The sequence below is a fragment of the Eumetopias jubatus genome, unplaced genomic scaffold (genome assembly GCF_037043125.1).
Source record: "Eumetopias jubatus isolate StellerSeaLion01/CBP00866 unplaced genomic scaffold, mEumJub1_p1.0 scaffold_2, whole genome shotgun sequence".
Classification (NCBI taxonomy): domain Eukaryota; kingdom Metazoa; phylum Chordata; class Mammalia; order Carnivora; family Otariidae; genus Eumetopias; species Eumetopias jubatus.
The window spans coordinates 170,005,729-170,025,120 of record NW_028274808.1 but is presented as its reverse complement, the minus strand read 5'-3'; the positions used below and the strand labels follow the sequence as shown (position 1 = coordinate 170,025,120).

The following is a 19,392-nucleotide window of genomic DNA, read 5'->3' as shown; positions in this document are numbered from 1 at the left end:
TCTGATCTATTTGCTAAATTCCCACCCTTTTACAACATTTGAAAGAATGATATAATACCCTTTTCCCAAAAAAGGAGTAATATTTTTCTATCTAATGTCAGACTGTCATGACTCATTTGTTACTTGCACTATGACAAAAAATACACCCATGCAATTGATGACACAGAATATTTTATTTATGTATTTGACATCTGTACAGATGTCTGTCCTCATCTTTATATTTGTCTCTGCATTCTCACTGAGCTACAAAATTCCTAAAGAATGAGACTTGTATCTGTTTAACTTGATATGTACATTCTCAGCAGAGCACAAGCATCAAATGGACATCTGACATATTTCAATAATGATGAAGTACAAGAGAAAATCAAATATAAGTCAATAAAAGCCATAAGAAAAAAGCACATGGAAACATACAAAAATTCTTATTTTAGAATTATGCTATACGTAATTTGTAAAATCTACTTAAGTTCATACATGAGATTATATTGGTTTTCTTATTTAAAGAAAAAGGGGAAACTTCAATGAGTTACAGAAATAAAAATGTAAAGTAAAGGTAACAAATATTTTTGGCTCTTGAACTAAAAAAATAATGATCAGTGAGAAAAAAAATGAGATGTGAAGCATAAACTAGACCAATACTGATATTCTATTCATGTTAAAAATAAAATTGCCTTTTAGTCTTATTTGGATTGATTGGAAATGAGCAGTGATGATCTTCTTGGGCTAAAAAAAACAACACAGCTCCTTAAAACAAAAGGAGCAAACTCCCAAACCAAACTTACAGGGTCACTAGTAACATGGAAGCACAGGGAAAATGTTTTAAGCACATCCAAAAAGAAAAAGAAAAGTACACAAGGCCCCATTCTGTCCACTGCATCTTCCTTCCAGGTTCAAAGAGACAAGAAGTGGCTTGGCAAACACCTTACCCAATTAAGCCAGAAACCTCCAAGTCTCCAGGACACTTTTTGAAAGGTTAGCAGGTTTAGCCCAGTATTTAGGACAGCAATCTCATGGTTTAAAATACATTATTTAAAGACAAGTAAATAAACCAATGATCAGAAAAACCAAAGAGTGCCTTTTCCTTTACAACATGATATTAAAGTGCTGCCTATGGACATTTTGTAAAGTAAAAAGTGTTTCAGGTTTAATTTTTATTTTACAAAAATTGACACCATTAAAACCAACATGATTATTTACCACTCATCCAATCACTGAGGTAATAACATTATAAAAATATGTAAAAAATATACTAGATTCATAATACCAGATATGCTAATTCCCATACAGCTAGGATAAATTTGATTATTAAAAAAATAGCTTTGTTTCCTTAAAAACACTTGGTTCATTTACCATTTAATATCAGATAGATATCTGCTATCCTAAAGTACCAAAAAAATTACCAAAAAAAATGGCAATGTCTATACTCTGGGTTTCTTGTTCGGTGGATCCTGAAGACTAAACTTTGGAATTTCCCCAGAAGGAGCATACGGAATTCTCTTTGAAGACACCTTTTTCCCAATTGTTTCAATCTAGGGGGGAAAGAAAAAGATTTTAGAAAGAAAATCTAGAGTATTTTTTTCCTTTTAAAAGCAAAAGAGGGTCTCAAGTTGTCTGGGTTGCTATGAAAGATCTTCGGTTCCTTCCATCTTTTTTATGTTTCTATAGTCAATCGACACTCCACTCTTCCCAGTTATGTCTAGAGATTCTTACTCCTGCCCCTCCCAACTCCGGACCCCCTCAAACAGAACTGGCTCACATGCCACCACTGTCTCAGCACATGGATGGAAGCAACTCACAGACCAGATTCCAGGGAAATCACATTTTCTCTCAAACTTTCTTCTCATGTCTGCTTCCCTCATTCTAAAAAATTAGCATAAGCTGTCATAGCACAGATTTCAGGAGTTCAGGCTTCAGAGTCTGAAAGGCCCCAGCTGGATTCCTGACTGATAACTGTGTCACCTAAGCTCTCTAGGTCTTTCTTCCTCATTTGTAAATGGTGTCACTACCACTTACTTCAAAAGGTTGTGGTATGGATTAAATTACATCAAGTGCTCGGCACTATGCCTGGCAGACAAGTCAGCCTTCAATAAATAAATGGTAGTCAATTTTTATTTTGCATATTACATCTTAAACTTTTCCTCACATATCCAAAATCACTAATTTTTAAAGACACTGCTTCTTCAATGATCATAAATTGAGCTCCTCTCTACAGCAAAAATATACTATACAATTTTCATAAAGGTCTTTTGAGTTAAAAATTAATATTTAATTCTGACTCAAAGGGCTTCTGCTTTGTATTCATCAATTGTCTCAGTAACTTATAAATGCCCTTTATTTAGTGATTCCATTCCAAATTTTTTCCCTATTTTTTAAAATCCCTACCACAAAAAGTTAACTTTTATAAGAACCCAAACTCACATGAAATATATATGTATTAAAGAATATATATAGGGCGACTGGGTGGCTCAGTTGGTTGAGCGACTGCCTTCGGCTCAGGTCATGATCCTGGAGTCCAGGGATCGAGTCCTGCATCGGGCTCCCTGCTCGGCGGGGAGTGTGCTTCTCCCTCTGACCCTCTTCCCTCTCATGCTCTCTGTCTCTCTCACTCTCAAATAAACAAATAAATCTTTAAAAAAAAAAAAAAAGAATATATATATATATATATCTTTACATCTCTTCTCCCTTAGATGAGTCATACAAGTAGAAGAGAAAATGTGTCTATGCCTTGGAAGTCATCTTTAAAAAATAACATTGCTTCCGTTTAAGTCATGACTGGGAAAAGTAGTCATGCTGTTACTCACTAAGGAGGGGCAGGATAGAAGAATCCCCAAGGTCCCTGATGGAGTGTTAACAGACAAGGATGTCATCTGATTCTTGTTGCAAGTGAATCTCTCATGAATGAGAAATGAGCACCAATTCTAAATAAGAAGGATCTTCAAGAACTCAGTGACAGGTTACGAGAACCAGATCACATATTCTGAGCAGTAGATAAGGCCCTAGCAGTGCCTCTCCAAGACAGCTGGTGCTGAGCAGACGCACATGGCCAGCTCTAACCCCTGCCCCGCTCTGCTCTGCTCAAGGACTATGCTGACTGCAATCTCCTGGCATGTTTCTTTATCCTCCTCAACCTCACCTCAAGCCTCCCGCCCCCACATACACACTGCTCTGAGGAAATGGAAAGTACCTCCTTCTCATTAATACTCTTGGGACTCCCGGGGGAAATTGAAATAGATGCAACATAAAATGTACTGGTCTGGTTACCGTCAGCTTTCTAAACATTCCATAATTAATTGACAAACTTGGAATTGAAAAGGGCCAGTCCACTGAAGCTCCCATACTTTTCACTCAGACCTCTCAGGTGCTAGAACAGTGCTGAACACTCAGAAGGTATAGGATCCTATACAACATGTGACAACTATACTGTATTTTGCAGTTTTGTTTCGTTTTAAGATTTTATTTATTTATTTGTCAGAAAAAGAGAGAGAGAGAGCACAAGCCAGGGGTGTGGCAGGCAGAGGGAGAAGCAGGCTCCTCACTGAGCAGGGAGCCCGATGCGGGGCTCGATCCCAGGACCCTGGGACCATGACCTGAGCCAAAGGCGGACGCTTAACTGACTGAGCCACCCGGGTGTCCCCATTTTGCAGTTTTCAAAACATTCATATAGGAATAAGAGACCTGGCCTCTGAGGGGTCAGTGTGCTGCAGTTTGGCAGAGCAGCCTGAGTGGCTCTGGGAAGAAAAAAATTAACTTTTTTTTTTTTAAGATTTTGTTTATTTATCTGACAGAGAGAGAGCACAAGCAGGGGGAGTGGCAGGCAGAGGCAGAGGGAGAAGCAGGCTCCCCGCTGAACAAGGAGCCCGATGTGTGGCTCGATCCCAGAGCCCCGGGACCATGACCTGAGCCAAAGGCAGTCGCCCAACCAACTGAGCCACCCCAGGCGCCCGAAAAACATTTACTTTTAAGTTTGTATATTTTCTTACTTGATCTTTAGATGAGGTAAGGCAAGGTACAGTCTATCCCTATATAATAGGCAACTGCTGAATCCTAGGTACTACATAAGAAAGACCAATACTGAATGATCTTTAGATCACAAATTAAGGAGGGAATAAAGTAATTACAAAAATCACATAGAAATTTCCCAGAGAACACGTTGCCCCAATTTATGTTATTGCTAAAGAAGGGAATATTAAAATACTAAAACTCAAACCCACTAAAAAGTAAATTACCAAACAAACAAAACCAAACCAGCCTGGGACCATAATTACCTGGAAGCCAATGGTTTGTAATTCATTGTGGAGCCCATCCAGGACACGTCGCCCATCAAAGATAAAGGCTGGCTTCAGCATTTTTTTATGAATGCGTTCATAATCCAGTTCCTATAAAGACAGAACGAAAAAAAACAAAACAACTAGAACATATACATGAACACACACTCAACCCCAAATGATACCAGAATACTTCTAAAATTTTCGTTAATATGACTTCTGTCACCTCACCTTAAACATGTCCCACTCTGTGCAAATAACCACAGCATGGGCGCCATCACAGGCTTCGTATGGATCCTTGGAAATGGTCACGAGCCGGGACACTATAACGACAACAGCCACGAGATACTGGCAGTAAGAAAGGAGTTATCTGAAATTATGCACTTTACTACTAGGATTGCAGGCAGAGTTGAGGGTCTGACAGAAGTGGAATGGTCTCGTTGAAGTGAGAATGAGAGGAATGGTGGATGCCTGGAGCACCTGCACCTTGCCCTAGCAGCATCTCCTTGGAACCTCTGAGGCTTTTTAGAATATGTTGGAAAAACCATTAGACTAACCCACTGCCGATCACTACAAATCAAAGTTGATGGAACAATGTCTAAGAGTTTAATTTTAGAGAAATGAGGCTGAAAAGAGGGCCTACCAATGATATAAATGGAACGACCAAAGAAGCAACACAAATGTGCATCAATAGATGAATGGGTAAAGAAGATGTTTTATATATATGTATAAATAATATTAATATATATTCCATTGTGTATACACACATATACAATGGAATATTATTCAGCCATAAAAAAGAATGAAATCTTGCCATTTGCAATGACATAGACGGAGCTAGAGAGTATGATGCTAAGTGAAGTTAAGTCAGAGAAACAAATACCATATGATTTCCCTTATGTGGAATTTAAGAAACAACAACAACAACAACAAAAAACAAAGGAAAAAAGAGAGAGAGAGAGAGACAAATCAAGAAACAGACTCAACTATAGAGAACAAACTGATGGCTACCAGAGGGGAGGTGGGGGGGGTGGTGAAACAGGTGATGGGGGTTAAAGAGCACACTTATCATGAGGAGCACTGAGTAATGTATATAATTGTTCAATCACCAAACTGTAAATCAGAAACTAATATAATACTGTATGTTAACTATACTGGAATTAAAACTTTTTTTAAACGCAGCATTTCATTAAAACACACACACACAAGGACAGAACAACCAAAGGTTTCTAGAGAACAAACAGGTTTTAGGGCCCATACTCAAAGTGATTCATGAGACTCAAAACCTTACCTTGGTCATCCTGTGAAACTCCTGGGTGAGAAAGATCCACAACTATTTGTTCCCTTGGTACTTTTGGATCATATATATGGAGATGTGCACCTTCATCCATCAAATATTTGCTGATATATATACTAGAAGATTCTCTGAAGGAAAAAAAAATCAGTATTGCTAAGCTTTGAAATGGCATATATTCTAATATCTAGGAGTTTTTAGAGGTTAAGATTGTATTTCTTGTGAGGATACAGATAGTCACTTTATTTTTATTCTTTATACTATATATATATGTATATATTTCACATGCACACATCCACCATTAAAAATCAAAATGAGATGAAGAGTTAGCACTCGCAAAGGGGCAGAAATATTTTAAAGAACTGATACCTTGTATCACCAGTGTCCTTTTTGAATGCAAATCCCAAAATAGCTATCTTCTTATCAGTTACCGTATTAAACAAGCTGTCTATAATCCGGGAAGCAAACCTCCTCCTCTGGTAATCATTCATATCTATAACCTGAAATTACACATACAATTATGCAATGTTGCGTGTACAGTTAGTGGAGTTAAAAGAAGTACAGCCTATGCCATACACTGCTCACAGTTTTACAGTACTATTGTATGAATACCAGCCTCATAAAGTAACAGGAGGCAAAGATTAACCAACCTCTTTAGTATCTACTGATTTAAAAAAAAAGAATTAGCACGCTACCACTTAAAGCCATCAGGAAAATTTTCATTTGGCTTAACTCTCCATGCACCAATCTGGGATGGAATGAATATAAAGATGGGGAGTACAGTTAAGTTTCAACCCCACTAGAGATCTAGCTATAAGAACAGCCTAAAAAAGGCACATAGAAAACAAGTGTTTTCCTTAGCCAACTTCCCCAAACCCTGTGGAAGCAAAGCTATAAGCAATAAAATCCCAATGCTTACCCCTCAGCCCTCACCAGTGAGTAGAAAGTGGACAGAGAACAGTTGAACAATGCACAGAGTTATAGTTGCCCACGGGATGAACCATAATACCACTAACCCTTGGCAAACTTTTTTTTTTTTTGGAGAGAGAGAGTGTGTGTGCAGGGAGGGGGAAAGGGAGAGAGAGAGAAACTTAAGCAGGCTCAATGAGATCTCACGACCTTGAGATCATGACCTGAGCCAAAATCAAGAGTTTGGAAGCTTAACCGACTGAGCCACCTAGGTCCCCTCTCCCTTGGCAGTTTTTAAATTGATATTATAAGAGTAAAAGTCTCTGATCACCTAATCCTTTACTCTCCTAAGGGTATAAACAATCTTCATATTGGTGACCAGATGAATATAAGGAAACAGACTGGTTTTTACTTTTTTTTTTTTTTAAGGCTCTGATTTCTAGGGGCTGTCACAAAATTTGAGAGCTTGGGAAATGAGCCCAAAATATTACAAAATCAAACATTCATCTGCATTTTTGCTATGATGGACAGGAAGATAGAGTCATCTTGCTGGATCGAGTGAAACAAACTTTTACACTACATTTTTCTTAAAAATGTGCATTTTCCTATATTCTCACCCACTGCTGAAATCTATAAAACTAAAAACTTGCAGGAAAATTTTGGGGGAAGATCTATATACTGGCTGGTATCTTGGACAAATTATTTAACATCTCTAAGACTCAGTTTCCTCACCTATAAAAGGGGGATAACATTAGTGATGAGGACTAAACGAAATACCACATGCAAAGTACCTAAAAAAATGCCTGGCACAGAGAAAGCACTCAATTGGTGTTAACTCTATTTTCAATTTGGGAAGGGTCTCTAAGTTTAGCTCTGTGAATCTCAAAAGGACAAAACAGATATCAACACACACAAGCCACTTGAAAGCATTACAATACAGGTTCTTCCTTCATTTTGATTTTCTGCCTTTCAAGATAGAAAAGAGTTATAATTTTTTTTTTAAAAAAATATTCTTTTATTTGTTTATTTTTAAAGATTTTATTTATTTGAGTGACAGAATGAGTGAGAGAGAGAGCACGAGCAGGGGGAGCAGCAGAGGGAGAGGGAGAAGCAGACTCCCCCTGCTGAGCAGGGAGCCCAATGCAGGCGCTCAATTCCAGGACCCTGGGACCACGACCTGAGCGGAAGGCAGATGCCCAACTGACTGAGCCACCCAGGCACTCCAGAAAAGAGTTATAATTTTTTCAAAGATTTATTCATTTATTTTAGAAAGAGAGTGAATGAGAATGTGGGGCAGGGGGCAGAGGGAGAGGGAGAGGGAATCTCAAGCAGACTCCATGCTGAACACGGAGCCTGAGGTGGGGCTCGGACCCAAACCAAGAGTTCTATCTTTAACTGACTGCGCCACCCAGGTGCCTGAAAAGAGTTATAATTAAGAATAATAGTTCTTAGGATGTCTGAGTAGCACAGTCGGTTAAGCATCCCACTCTTGATTTTGGTTCAGGTCATGATTTCAGAGTCTCAGAGTCATGAGATCAAGCCCCGTGTGGGGCTCTGGGCTGAGTGTGGAGTCTGCTTAAGATCTTCTCTCCCTCTGCCCTTTCCCCCACAAAAAGAATAATAGTTCTTGCTTTATTTTGGGAGCAAACTTGTTATAAAACTAGAGAAATATGGTTTACCAGAATTACCATCAGAGTTCATTAGCAAAAAAGACAATTAAAAACAGAGAAGCCTAAGAAATAAAACTAAAATAAATGAATATAGGGGTGCCTGGGTGGCTCAGTCGTTAAGCGTCTGCCTTCGGCTCAGGTCATGATCCCAGGACCCTGGGATCGAGCCCCGCATCAGGCTTCCTGCTATGCGGGGAGCCTGCTTCTCCCTCTCCCATTCCCCCGCTTGTGTTCCCTCTCTCGCTGTCTCTCTCTCCATCAAATAAATAAATAAAATCTTTTAAAAAATAAAATAAACGAATATAATTATAGAATTATATTTCTGGAATAAATAAATCCTGGAATAAATAAATCCTATCAAAAGCACCTTATAGACAAAGGGTCACATGTTTTAATTAGAAGTTAATCAAAAGTTGTTGACTATCAAGATTAATACCTGCTGCCAATAACGAGCTACTTCAGGCAAATTCAGAGCCTCACAGAGATAAACCAAATTCAGAACATCTTTCTGAAAGCAGCTTCCACCAAAACCTGAAGAAAAAAGTGACAATATTTTCATTTAAGAACCACGACTGAATCATGTGACAAATCTGTCCTACTAAATTTGAGGGCCTATGCTAGAATTTTTTTCTAAGTAAACTCCATACCACAAGTGGGGCTCGAACTCACAACCCCGAGATCAAGAGCCACGTGCTCTACTGACTGTGCCAGCCAGATGGCCCTATGCTAGGATTTTTTTTTTTTTTTAGAGAGAAGGGAGGGGTGGGAGGGTTAGAGGGGGAGGGAGAGAGAGAATCTTAAGCAGGCTCCATGCCCAGTGCAGATCTCACAACCCTGAGATCACAACCTGAGAGGAAATCAAGGGTCAGATATTTAACCAAGTGAGTCACACAGGCACCCCTAGGATTTTTAATACTAAAATTCAGATGTTGGAAATTTAGTGGGTTTACAGATTGTGTGAAATCTTCAAGCAACTAATAAACTCTATAAATAATTTCCAGATAATCTTCTCGTTAATGTTTTATTATGGCTACATTTTCTATTTTCTCTCTCATTCATCTGGTATCACTGCCCTACATCTCTTACTTTAGCACAGGGCTGGTAAACTTTTATGGGACAAATTGTAAATATTTTAGCCTTCATGGGCCACACAGTCTCTGGCACAACTATTAACTCTGCCTTTCCTCAAAAGCAGTCAGACAACGTGTAATAAAATAGCCATGGCTAAGTGTACTCTTTAATCCCCATCACCTATTTCACCCATTCCCCCACCCCTCTCCTCTTTAACTATGTTCTTTATAGTTGAGTCCGTTTCTTGGTTTGTCTCTTTTCTCCTTCGTTTTGTTTCTTAAATTCCATATATGAGTAAAATCATATGGTATTTGTCTTTCTCTGACTGACTTATTTCACTTAGCATTATGCTCTACATCTATTCCTGTTATTGCAAATAGCAACATTTCATTTTTTTTATGGCTGAGTAATATTCTAATACACATACACACACGTGTGTGTGTGTGTGTATTCCACTACCCAGTAGTGGGATTACTGGATCATATGGTAATTCTATTTTTAATTTATAAGGAGCCTCCACACTGTTTTCCACAGTGGCTGCACCATCTTACATTCCCACCAACAATGCACAAGCGTTCCTTTTTCTCTGCCTCCTTGCTAACACTTGTTGTTTCATGTGTTTTTGATTTTAGCCATTCTGACAGGTGTGGTATCTCATTATGGTTTTGATTTGTATTTCCCTGATGATGAGTGATGTGGAGTCTTTTCATGTGTCTGCTGGCCATCTGTATGTATTCTTTAAAGAAATGTTTGTTCATGTTTGTTCATGTCTTCCACCCCAACCCTTTTTTAAAGCTCTATGCTCAAAATGGGGCTTGAACTCATGACCCTGAGATCAAGAGTCACATGCTCTACAGACTGAGCCAGACAGGTGCCCTGTACCCATTTTTTATTGGATTATTTAGTTTTTTGGGTGTTGTTATATAAGTTCTTTTATATTTTGGATATTGTTTATCGGATGTTATTTGCAAATACCTTCTCTCATTCAGTAGGTTGTATTTTAGTTTTGTTGATACATAATCATTTTGTGTTGCTTTTTTTTTTTAAAGTAAACTGTACCCCCAACATGAGGCTCAAACTCATGACCCCAAGATCAAGAGTTGCATGCTCTATCAATTGAGCCAGCCAGGTGCCCCTGTTTTTATTTTTGTGTGTTTAAAGACACCTTATTTAATATATATTATTGATTCATTAACACTAAACTCACAGCCAACAGCACTATAACTCAGGCCTGAATAAAGCTTATCTAATCACATGTATTTTGTCTGAGGGGCACACATCACAGCCTCCTGGCATTTCAGAACACTAGATAACACTAGCACTTCACACACAATATACCTGGGGGCAATTTAAAAAAGGTAAATCACCAACAAAAAGCACAAAAATGTAAAAAATGTGACACTAAATAGACCACAAAAAGAGCTCTTGTTTACAGAATGGGAGTTGAAACGAGAAAACAAGAGCATTGCCTGTCACAAATTCAGCTGGGAACGTCTGTGTTGGGTGACTCAAATTTTTTGCTGCTGTGTGTGTGTCTGCAGATGACCATGAAAGCACTATGAGCATTGATTTGGGGATTACAAATAAATTTTAGCAAGTAGGATAATTCATACGTACAGAACTGGCAAATAATGAGGACCGACTGTATTACATTGTAATACATACACTGTATACAGTGCCTACTGTAGTAGGCAAAGCAAATGACAGGGGATGTTCTTCCCATTTGCTTTAGTAAGGTACTGAGTTATGTCCTATGTAGTCTCCCGAACTTACTCTTCCTAAATGTTCTACTTAAATATTAATTAATCCTCCTAAAACAGTGAACTATGTTTATCTTACTAATCAATCAGTAATTATTAAAACAATATAAGTTTAATTACTGCTTCACTTGGCAAGTTCTTGATAGGTTGAAGGTTACATGTATCATGGAATCATTATTCTAAGGGCATTAAGTTATACAAAGACTTCCTTAAAGTTAAAGACCTAGCTAAAGGAATCTACTCTATGTACAGAAAAATTTCAGTTTACCAACACTGGCTTTCAGAAACTTGTTTCCAATTCTCTGGTCCATTCCAATGGCTGTTGCCACTTCTTCTACATCAGCCCCTGTTGCTTCACAGAGGGCACTTATGGAGTTAATGCTGCTGATCCTCTGGGCAAGAAAAGCATTTGCTGCCTTTGGGGGTGGGGGGGGAAAGGAAAATTATGATGAGTTAAATAGCAATTTTATATGTCTGGATTATATTTCATTGAGTTGATACAAATTACTGAGGGAGATATAAAAGTTACTGATAGGCTCAATTTGAGGATGCTATGGATATGTTGGTAAAGGAAAAAAAAATTTTTTTAATTTTTATTTATTTATTTGTCAGAGAGACAGAAAGAGAGAGAGAGAGAGAGAGCCCAAGCAGGGGGAGCAGCAGGTAGAGGGAGAAGCAGGCTCCCCGCCGAGCAAGGAGCTTGATGATGGACTCTATCTCAGGACCTGGGATCACGACCCAAGCGGAAGGCAGACACAGAACCTACCGAGCCACCCAGGCGTCCCAAGGAAAATGTTTTAGAGAAGAAAGATGATTAAGAATGGGATTAAAGATAGAAAGAGTGATTTTAAAAACTATTTTTTTAAAAAGATTTATTTATATGAGAGAAAGAGAAAGGGAGCAAGCAAGTGCAGGGGTGGGGAAGGGGCAGAGGGGGAGAGAGAATCTCAAGCAGATTCTCCACTGAACGCAGAGCCTGACTTGGGGCTAGATCCCATGACCCTGGGATCATGACCTGAGCCGAAATCAAGAGTCAGACACTCAACCGACTGAGCCACCCAGGAGCCCCATTAAAAACTACTATTTTGGGACACATGGGAGGCTCAGTTGTTAAGCGTCTGCCTTCGGCTCAGGTCATGATCCCAGGGTACTGGGGTCAAGTCCTGCATTGACCTCAGGGAGCCTGCTTCTCCTTCTCCTCCCCACTTATGTTCTCTCTCGCAATCTCTGTCTCCGTCTCTCTCTCTCTCTCAAATAAATAAAGTCTTTAAAAAAAAAAACTACTATTTTAATGCACCCTCCATTTTATGTTGCATTTTATTAAAAATTGAGAATTTTCCAGAATATTTTATACCCTGATATTTGATTTCCCTTGTGAAAATTATCTCATAATGGACAAGAATATTATGTTCTAAATATTAATATTAAGAAAGTACCTGTGTGGCTTATCAGGCTTAAGAGAAATAAGTCCTTAGCTTTAAATTTAATGGAGGATCCAATGCTATGTACCAACCAGTTTGGAAAGTTCTGAAGACCAAGTATTAGTGGTGAGGATCTTTTCTCTGGGAACCCAGTGCTCATACACTGCACACAGTGCCTGCACCGCTCTCTGGCCCTCTGGGGTTTCATCCCCTCCAATCAGTACTCTGTCTGGGTTCCTTAGGTCCTTGATGGCTGTTCCTTCCGCCAAGAACTCAGGGTTGGACAGCACCTAGAATTCCAACGCAAAGCAAAGTTTTAAACTTAGAATTAACCGTTGGCAACTATAAGGCATCAATATTTATTTAAGAATCAGGTTCCAATGCTTCCTTTGTTTATACCTGTAAATTCAAGTTGGGTTTTGTGTTTGCATCAAATATTCGACGAATACTTTCTGCTGCCCGCACTGGAACTGTGCTTTTCTCAGTCACAATTTTGTACCCATGTGAGTTTTGCACAATGCGTCTGGCACAAGCCTCGATATACTTCAGGTCTGCTGCGCGACCTTTCCCCATTCCGTAGGTTTTTGTTGGGGTGTTCACCTGATGAGAGCATATGGGATTATGAACAAGAAGTGTCTGTGAGAGATTCAGTGATTTCAACATGAATCTTGAACCATCAATTAACTAGTTAAGCGGGAAATTTAACCCCCCTATTAGTTTCATGGAAATGATACATTTTAATAATATAATCATCAGACAGGACATCCTGAAGCATCTGGGGAACTCCTTCAACAAATTTTTGTTGAGAATCTACTATATAGTGACAGATATTAGGGCAGGCAGGTTCCAAGCTAAGCCCTGGAGATACAAAGATGAATGAGACTGTTGCTGTCCTCGAGGAGTTCAAAGTCTGAAATGAAATGTAAGTTTTCTTTTCTCTCTTTATTGTATGTAATATATTACCTTGGTCTTTAAAACCTTTTCTATCCTCCTTTTTAATAGACCTATATCAATAGCTTTTCAAAAATATTTGCAGTATCATTCACAAATGGCTTTCTCAGATCATTAAAGCTAGACATTATATAGCATCTTCAGGACTCACAATACTATGTAGACGATTATCAAATAGAGAGAAAAAGAAATCATGAGTCCAGAGTCTAGGCATTTACTTTTGGCTTAGCTGTACCATGTAATCTTGGAGAAGCATAGCTGCCTTTGCTCCAATTACCTCATTGGAAAATGAGGATAGCATGTGCTCTAAAATCTAACATGTGGGTTTTATAATGCTTTGGTAAAAATCAAAGCACTCCAGAAAGCCCAAAATTCTATACAGGAACTGTGTGTGTGTGTGTGTGTGTGTGTGTGTGTGTGTGTGTGTGTTTAAGTAGGCTCCACACCCAATGTAGGGCTTGAAGTCAGGACCCTAAGATTGAGTCTTGTCAACTCTGCCAACTGAGTCAGCCAGGTGCCCCTATTCAGGAAGAGTTTTTGAACCAATAATTAGTGGTATCAATTCTCTTCTCTTGACAAGCTTATAACCTAATGGGAGACTAAATAAAGGAAGAAGGCGAAATAAATCAAAACTCAAACACTGTTGAGGTGTGAAAATCAGGAGAACAAAAGTTGTTTATTTGCATGGAACAACTTAGGAAAAGCCTTAGACGTGGAAGTCAGGGTGCACTGGAGCACAGAAGGGCCAAGACCGCTAATAGGATACGGTGGAACATGCTAAAGATGAGAGAGGAGCAGACAGCCTCCCCTAGTAAAGATGCTCTGAAGGGGACAACTGAACACTGATTCATATAAAACTACTCCTACCTGGAATATGCCTAAAAATAGCCTGGGGTAGGAGGAAAGAGAGAGAAGTAGTAAATGAAACAGGATCAGCCATGGTAACTGCTGACAATGGAGAATGGGTAAATAGGATTCATTGTATTATTGTCTTCATCCCTTGTATGAATTTGATATTTTCCATAATGAAAAGCAGACAACAAATAAATTTTAAAAAGCTGATCCAGAGAATAATGGGAAGTAGATGTGAGTTATACAGTAATAAATTACCATAACAGGTACGCAAAGTAATAGCTTGGAAAGATTCAGGACAGCTCAAGCTAGATCCACAGAAAGGCAAGTGTAAAATTAGCTGTCTGGCCAGACCACCCTACAGTGGACTCTACTGCCCGAGAACAGATCTTTTTAAATATTTTTTATGGAAAATTCCACTACTCCCATTCCAGACTCTCGTTATCTAAAAGTTGGACTAAGATAACTTCTTGATTTTCTCCAAGTACCTGGCTACTCCAAAATCTTTTCTCATTTTCTATGCCTTGTCTCTTAACCTTCTCCAAGCTTAAGTAGATGATGGGCAGGCAAGTCACAGAAGCTGTACCAATTTCTCTGAAGTAATTAAGAATGCCAAAAAAGAGAATGAATTCATTATGGTTTCACCACTGGCGTCATTACCACTTTCTTCTGGAGTTATCTTTATGGTACTGCTTTTGTCTCATCAGTCAGAAAACAACCCCTAATTCAACAACTTACAATCATCAACAACATGCATAATCAATTCAACAACATCTACCCTCTAGGGCCCCTATGATATTTCTCTTCTTAAGTTCATGGGACTCGGTGAAAGCCCATGCCACTGGCTTCCCTTTATTCTTTAAGGCCCTGAAGGTCTTGAGTCATAGAGTCATAGAACACTCTAGCTCAGCCACAAATTGATGATTACTATACTGATCACACATAGACTATTTGAGTAAATGGCTACAAGGACAGCAAAAGTTACCTTGGTTCAAATATTAGATTACCAGAGTTTAACTCCCAAGTACTGGTTCTATTTTTTCATTACAAAGGTACATCATATTATGAGCCATATTATGAGCCAAAGGTGCCTGTGGACTAGCTTGTAACCTAATGAACACAAGCCAAATTGCAAAGAGTTCATTTAAAATGATTTCTGCTAGGGCAGCTGGCTGGCTCAGTAGAGCATGAGACTCCTGATCTTGGAGCTGCAAGTTCGAGCCCCAAGTTAGGGGTACAGATCACTTAAAAATGAGATCTTTTTTATTTTTTGTTTTGTTTTGTTTTAAAGATTTTATTTATTTGAGAGAGAGAGAGACAGAGAGAGAGGAAATACAAGCAGGGGGAGTGGAAGAGGGAGAAGCAGGCTTCCCTCTGAGCAGGGAGCCCGATGCAGGGCTCGATCCCAGGACCCTGGGATCATAACCTGAGCCGAAGGCAGACGCTTAACGACTGAGCCACCCAGGAGCCCTGAAATCTTTTTTAAAAATTCAAAAAATAAGAAATAAAATGACTTCTGGAACATAATTCATCTAGATAGGAGATACCCATAAATTTGCACACATGCTTTGCAGTGGTCAAAACAAGAAATGATGAAATATATATACTATTACCACATGAACTCACATCAGCACTTCCTAATTCTAGATCCCAGACTAGAACTTCCTCCAAATTTATTTGATCAATGATCAGTGATATATGTGACCAGGTGATTACAGGGTATGGTGAAGTGTTAGACAAGGTAACAACCAAAATTCAACTGGACAACCCTATACTAAGTAATGATGTGGCTTGATACCAACAGATTACTATTCAAATACAATGAAACTTCTGTATAGAAAAGAACGCATTAAAACTCACACAGCAAAAGAAAATACTTACAGAAATAAATACAAGATCAGCTTCTTTAATGGCATCATCAATATTGGTAGAAAAAAATAGATTTTTTCCTCGACAGGATTCTACCACTTCTTTTAGTCCTGGCTAAACAGGAAAAAAAAAAAAAAAGTTGTATATACAGTTTACCAGTCATATGAGATTACCTAATAGCAGAGAATTACCTTTGTTAAAAGAGAAAGTTATATTACAATTTAAAGGTCTAGACTTGCTCTCAAATAACACCTTTGTAGAAAAATCTAAGATCCTACACCAAAGGCCAAAAGTGTACATTATGTAACAATACTAAATAGAGCAAAATTGACTTTGCCACAATAAAAGCACCAGCTCACTTTAATGTCTCATTGTTTACCATGTGTTTGTTTCCTAAGAGTTAACAATTAACTGAGTATCAATACAATTATCAGAAAATTCAAGGTCTTCTGTGATTTCAAGCAAACATTTGATTTTGCGTCATCATCATGAACGCAGGTTTTTACCCCTAAGAATTCAAGTCATATAACTGGTTGTCAAACAGTCAACATTTACTTCATGCATACCTAAATATATATTTTTTCTAAGTAATGTAAGAAACATTTTAACTGAAAATTTTATTACGTTCCCCATACAGTTTAACAGGAAATACAGGGTGCCTGGGTGGCTGGCTCAGTTGGTTAAGCGACTGCCTTTGGCTCAGGTCATGATCCTGGAGTCCCGGGATCGAGTCCCGCATCGGCTCCCTGCTGCTCAGCAGGGAGTCTGCTTCTCCCTCTGACCCTCCCCCCTCTCATGTGCTCTCTCTCTCTCTCATTCTCGCTCTCTCAAATAAATAAATAAATAAAATCTTAAAAAAAAAAAAGAATATTGAGCTGTACAAAACCACCTAAGTATCCTTGCCAAAGAAAGAAAGGAAGGAAGGGAAGGATGGAGGGAGGGAAGACAAGAAAAAAAAAATCAGATCTAAATCTGCTTAGATCAGGGCACCTGGGTTGCTCAGTCGGTTAAGCACCTGCCTTTGGCTCAGGTCATGATCCCAGGGTCCTGGGATCGAGTTCTGCATCGGACTCCTTGCTCGGCAGGGAGTCTGCTTCTCCCTCTCCCTCTGCCTCTGCCTCCTGCTTGTGCTCTCTCTTTCAAATAAATAAATAACTAAATAAAATCTTTTAAACAAATAAAAGATAAATCTGCTTAGATCAGTACAATCAGCAAAACCCAGACTGAGAATTTCTATAGGATAAACAACCTAGTTTCTTCAACAAATAAACTGAAGAGAAAAATAGAGAGAAAGAGAGATTAAAATACTATGATCTTTTTTTTTTTTAAAGATTTCATTTATTTATCTGACAGAGAGACACAGCGAGAGAGGGAATACAAGCAGGGGGAGTGGGAGAGGGAGAAGCAGGCTTCCTGATGCGGGGCTCAATCCCAAGACCCCAGGATCATAACAGGAGCCGAAGGCAGACGCTTAACAACTGAGCCACCCAGGCACCCTAAAATACTATGGTCTTAAAAGACACAAGTGATAAAAATCTATTGCAGTTTATGGATCTTACTTGGATGTTGATTTAAATAAACTACGGGAAAAAGGACCCGTATAAGAATTCTTTTTTTTTTTTTTTTTTTTAAAGATTTTATTTATTTGAGAGAAAGAGCACATGAGAGGGGAGAAGATCAGAGGGAGAAGCAGACTCCCTGCCGAGCAGGGAGCCCGATGCGGGACTCGATCCTGGGACTCCAGGATCATGACCTGAGCCGAAGGCAGTGGCTTAACCAACTGAGCCACCCAGGCGCCCCCGTATAAGAATTCTTGATATAAAGAAACTATTCTTAAAATTTGTAGTAGTAACAATGGTGACATGTTTACTTTTTTTTTTTAAGACTTTATTTATTTATTCAGAGAGAAAGAACACAGGAGAGCAAGCAAGCAGGGGGAGGGGCACAGGGAGAAGGAGAGAAATAATCTCCAGCAGACTCCATGCAGAGTGCAGAGCCCAAAGTAGGGCTTGATCTCACAACCCTGAGATCATGACCTGAGTGGAAATCAAGAGTTAGATGCTTAACCAACTGAGCTACCCAGGTGCCCCAGGTGACATGCTTATGTTTTTAAAATAATTATTATCTTTTTTTTTAGAAAGATTTTATTTATTTGACAGAGAGAGAGACAGTGAGAGAAGGAACATAAGCAGGGGGAGCAGGAGAGGGAGAAGCAGGTTCTCTGCCGAGCAGGGAGCCCAAAGTGGGGCTCGATCCCAGGACCCCGGGATCACGACCTGAGCTGAAGGCAGATGCTTAATGACTGAGCCACCCAGGCGCCCCTATTATCTTTTTTTCAAGATTTTATTTATTTATTTGACAGAGACACACAGCAAGAGAAGGAACACAAGCAGGGGGAGTGGGAGAGGGAGAAGCAGGCTTCCCGCAGAGCAGAGAGCCTGATGCGGGTCTCAATCCCAGGACCCTGGGATCATGACCTGAGCCGAAGGCAGACGCTTAATGACTGAGCCACCCAGGCGCCCCATTATCTTTTTTTTTCAAGATTTTATTTATTTATTTGAAAGAGAGAGAGATAAGGTAGAGAGAGAGAGAGAGCACATGTCGGGGGGGGGCAGAGGGAGAGGGAGCCCACGGGTCATAGAAACCATTTCCTTGGTTCTAGAAAATGAGAGTAAAAGATTATGGAGTAGGGATTTTGCAGAGAAGACTGAATTTAGTCTTATATATAATCCCCTAATATTTAAAGTAACCTAAAATCAGAGCAATGCAGGATTTATACTAACTAAGCCTTAATAACACCTCAAAACAAATAACTATATTATTCTGTTAAAATCAATGGGATATTTGTAGATCTCCAAAACTGATGCAGAAGTAGTTAATAATATAGGTTCTACCTCTTATTAAATTCATTATGTAATTATCACAATTAGTATTGAGAATTTATAGGATACTTTTTATGGAAGAACTCAAATCCTTTCACAGGGTAAAATTATCATTCATTTTAATTCAGAAAAAGTAAAGCAAATTATCCATTTTACTTTTTAAAAAGTAGCTATTGTTACAAAGTTAACAAGAAAAGCAGTGATGGGCGCCTGGGTGGCTCAGTAAGCGTCTGCCTTCGGCTCAGGTCATGATCCCAGGGTCCTGGGATCGAGCCCCGCATTGGGCTCCCTGCTCCGCAGGAAGCCTGCTTCTCCCTCTCCCTTTCCCACTCCCACTGCTGTGTTCCCTCTCTCACTGTGTGTCTCTCTCTCTGTCAAATAAATAAATAAATCTTTAAAAAAAAAAAGAAAAGCAGTGACTGTTCAAAAAATATGGCAATACAAAATA

General features: G+C 39.1%; 1 protein-coding gene across 6 annotated transcripts in view; it reads right to left on the bottom strand.

Annotated features, from left to right (window-relative positions):
* Positions 1 to 154: 154 nt before the first annotated feature.
* UGDH (UDP-glucose 6-dehydrogenase) overlaps positions 155 to 19,392 on the bottom strand; it is a 31,960-nt gene continuing 12,722 nt past the window's right edge. For 5 of the 6 annotated variants that reach the window (XM_028089015.1, XM_028089023.1, XM_028089043.1 and 2 more), the window contains 10 exons: positions 16,075 to 16,176; positions 12,790 to 12,990; positions 12,483 to 12,680; positions 11,238 to 11,385; positions 8,575 to 8,669; positions 5,929 to 6,059; positions 5,557 to 5,690; positions 4,497 to 4,588; positions 4,266 to 4,376; positions 155 to 1,529 (listed from right to left, as the gene is read on the bottom strand). In XM_028089015.1, the coding sequence (XP_027944816.1) occupies positions 1,419 to 1,529; positions 4,266 to 4,376; positions 4,497 to 4,588; positions 5,557 to 5,690; positions 5,929 to 6,059; positions 8,575 to 8,669; positions 11,238 to 11,385; positions 12,483 to 12,680; positions 12,790 to 12,990; positions 16,075 to 16,176 (1,323 nt within the window). In that variant the 3' untranslated portion in view covers positions 155 to 1,418. The remainder of the gene's footprint in view (positions 1,530 to 4,265; positions 4,377 to 4,496; positions 4,589 to 5,556; positions 5,691 to 5,928; positions 6,060 to 8,574; positions 8,670 to 11,237; positions 11,386 to 12,482; positions 12,681 to 12,789; positions 12,991 to 16,074; positions 16,177 to 19,392) is intronic. The other variant, XM_028089036.1, reaches the window with a different exon arrangement.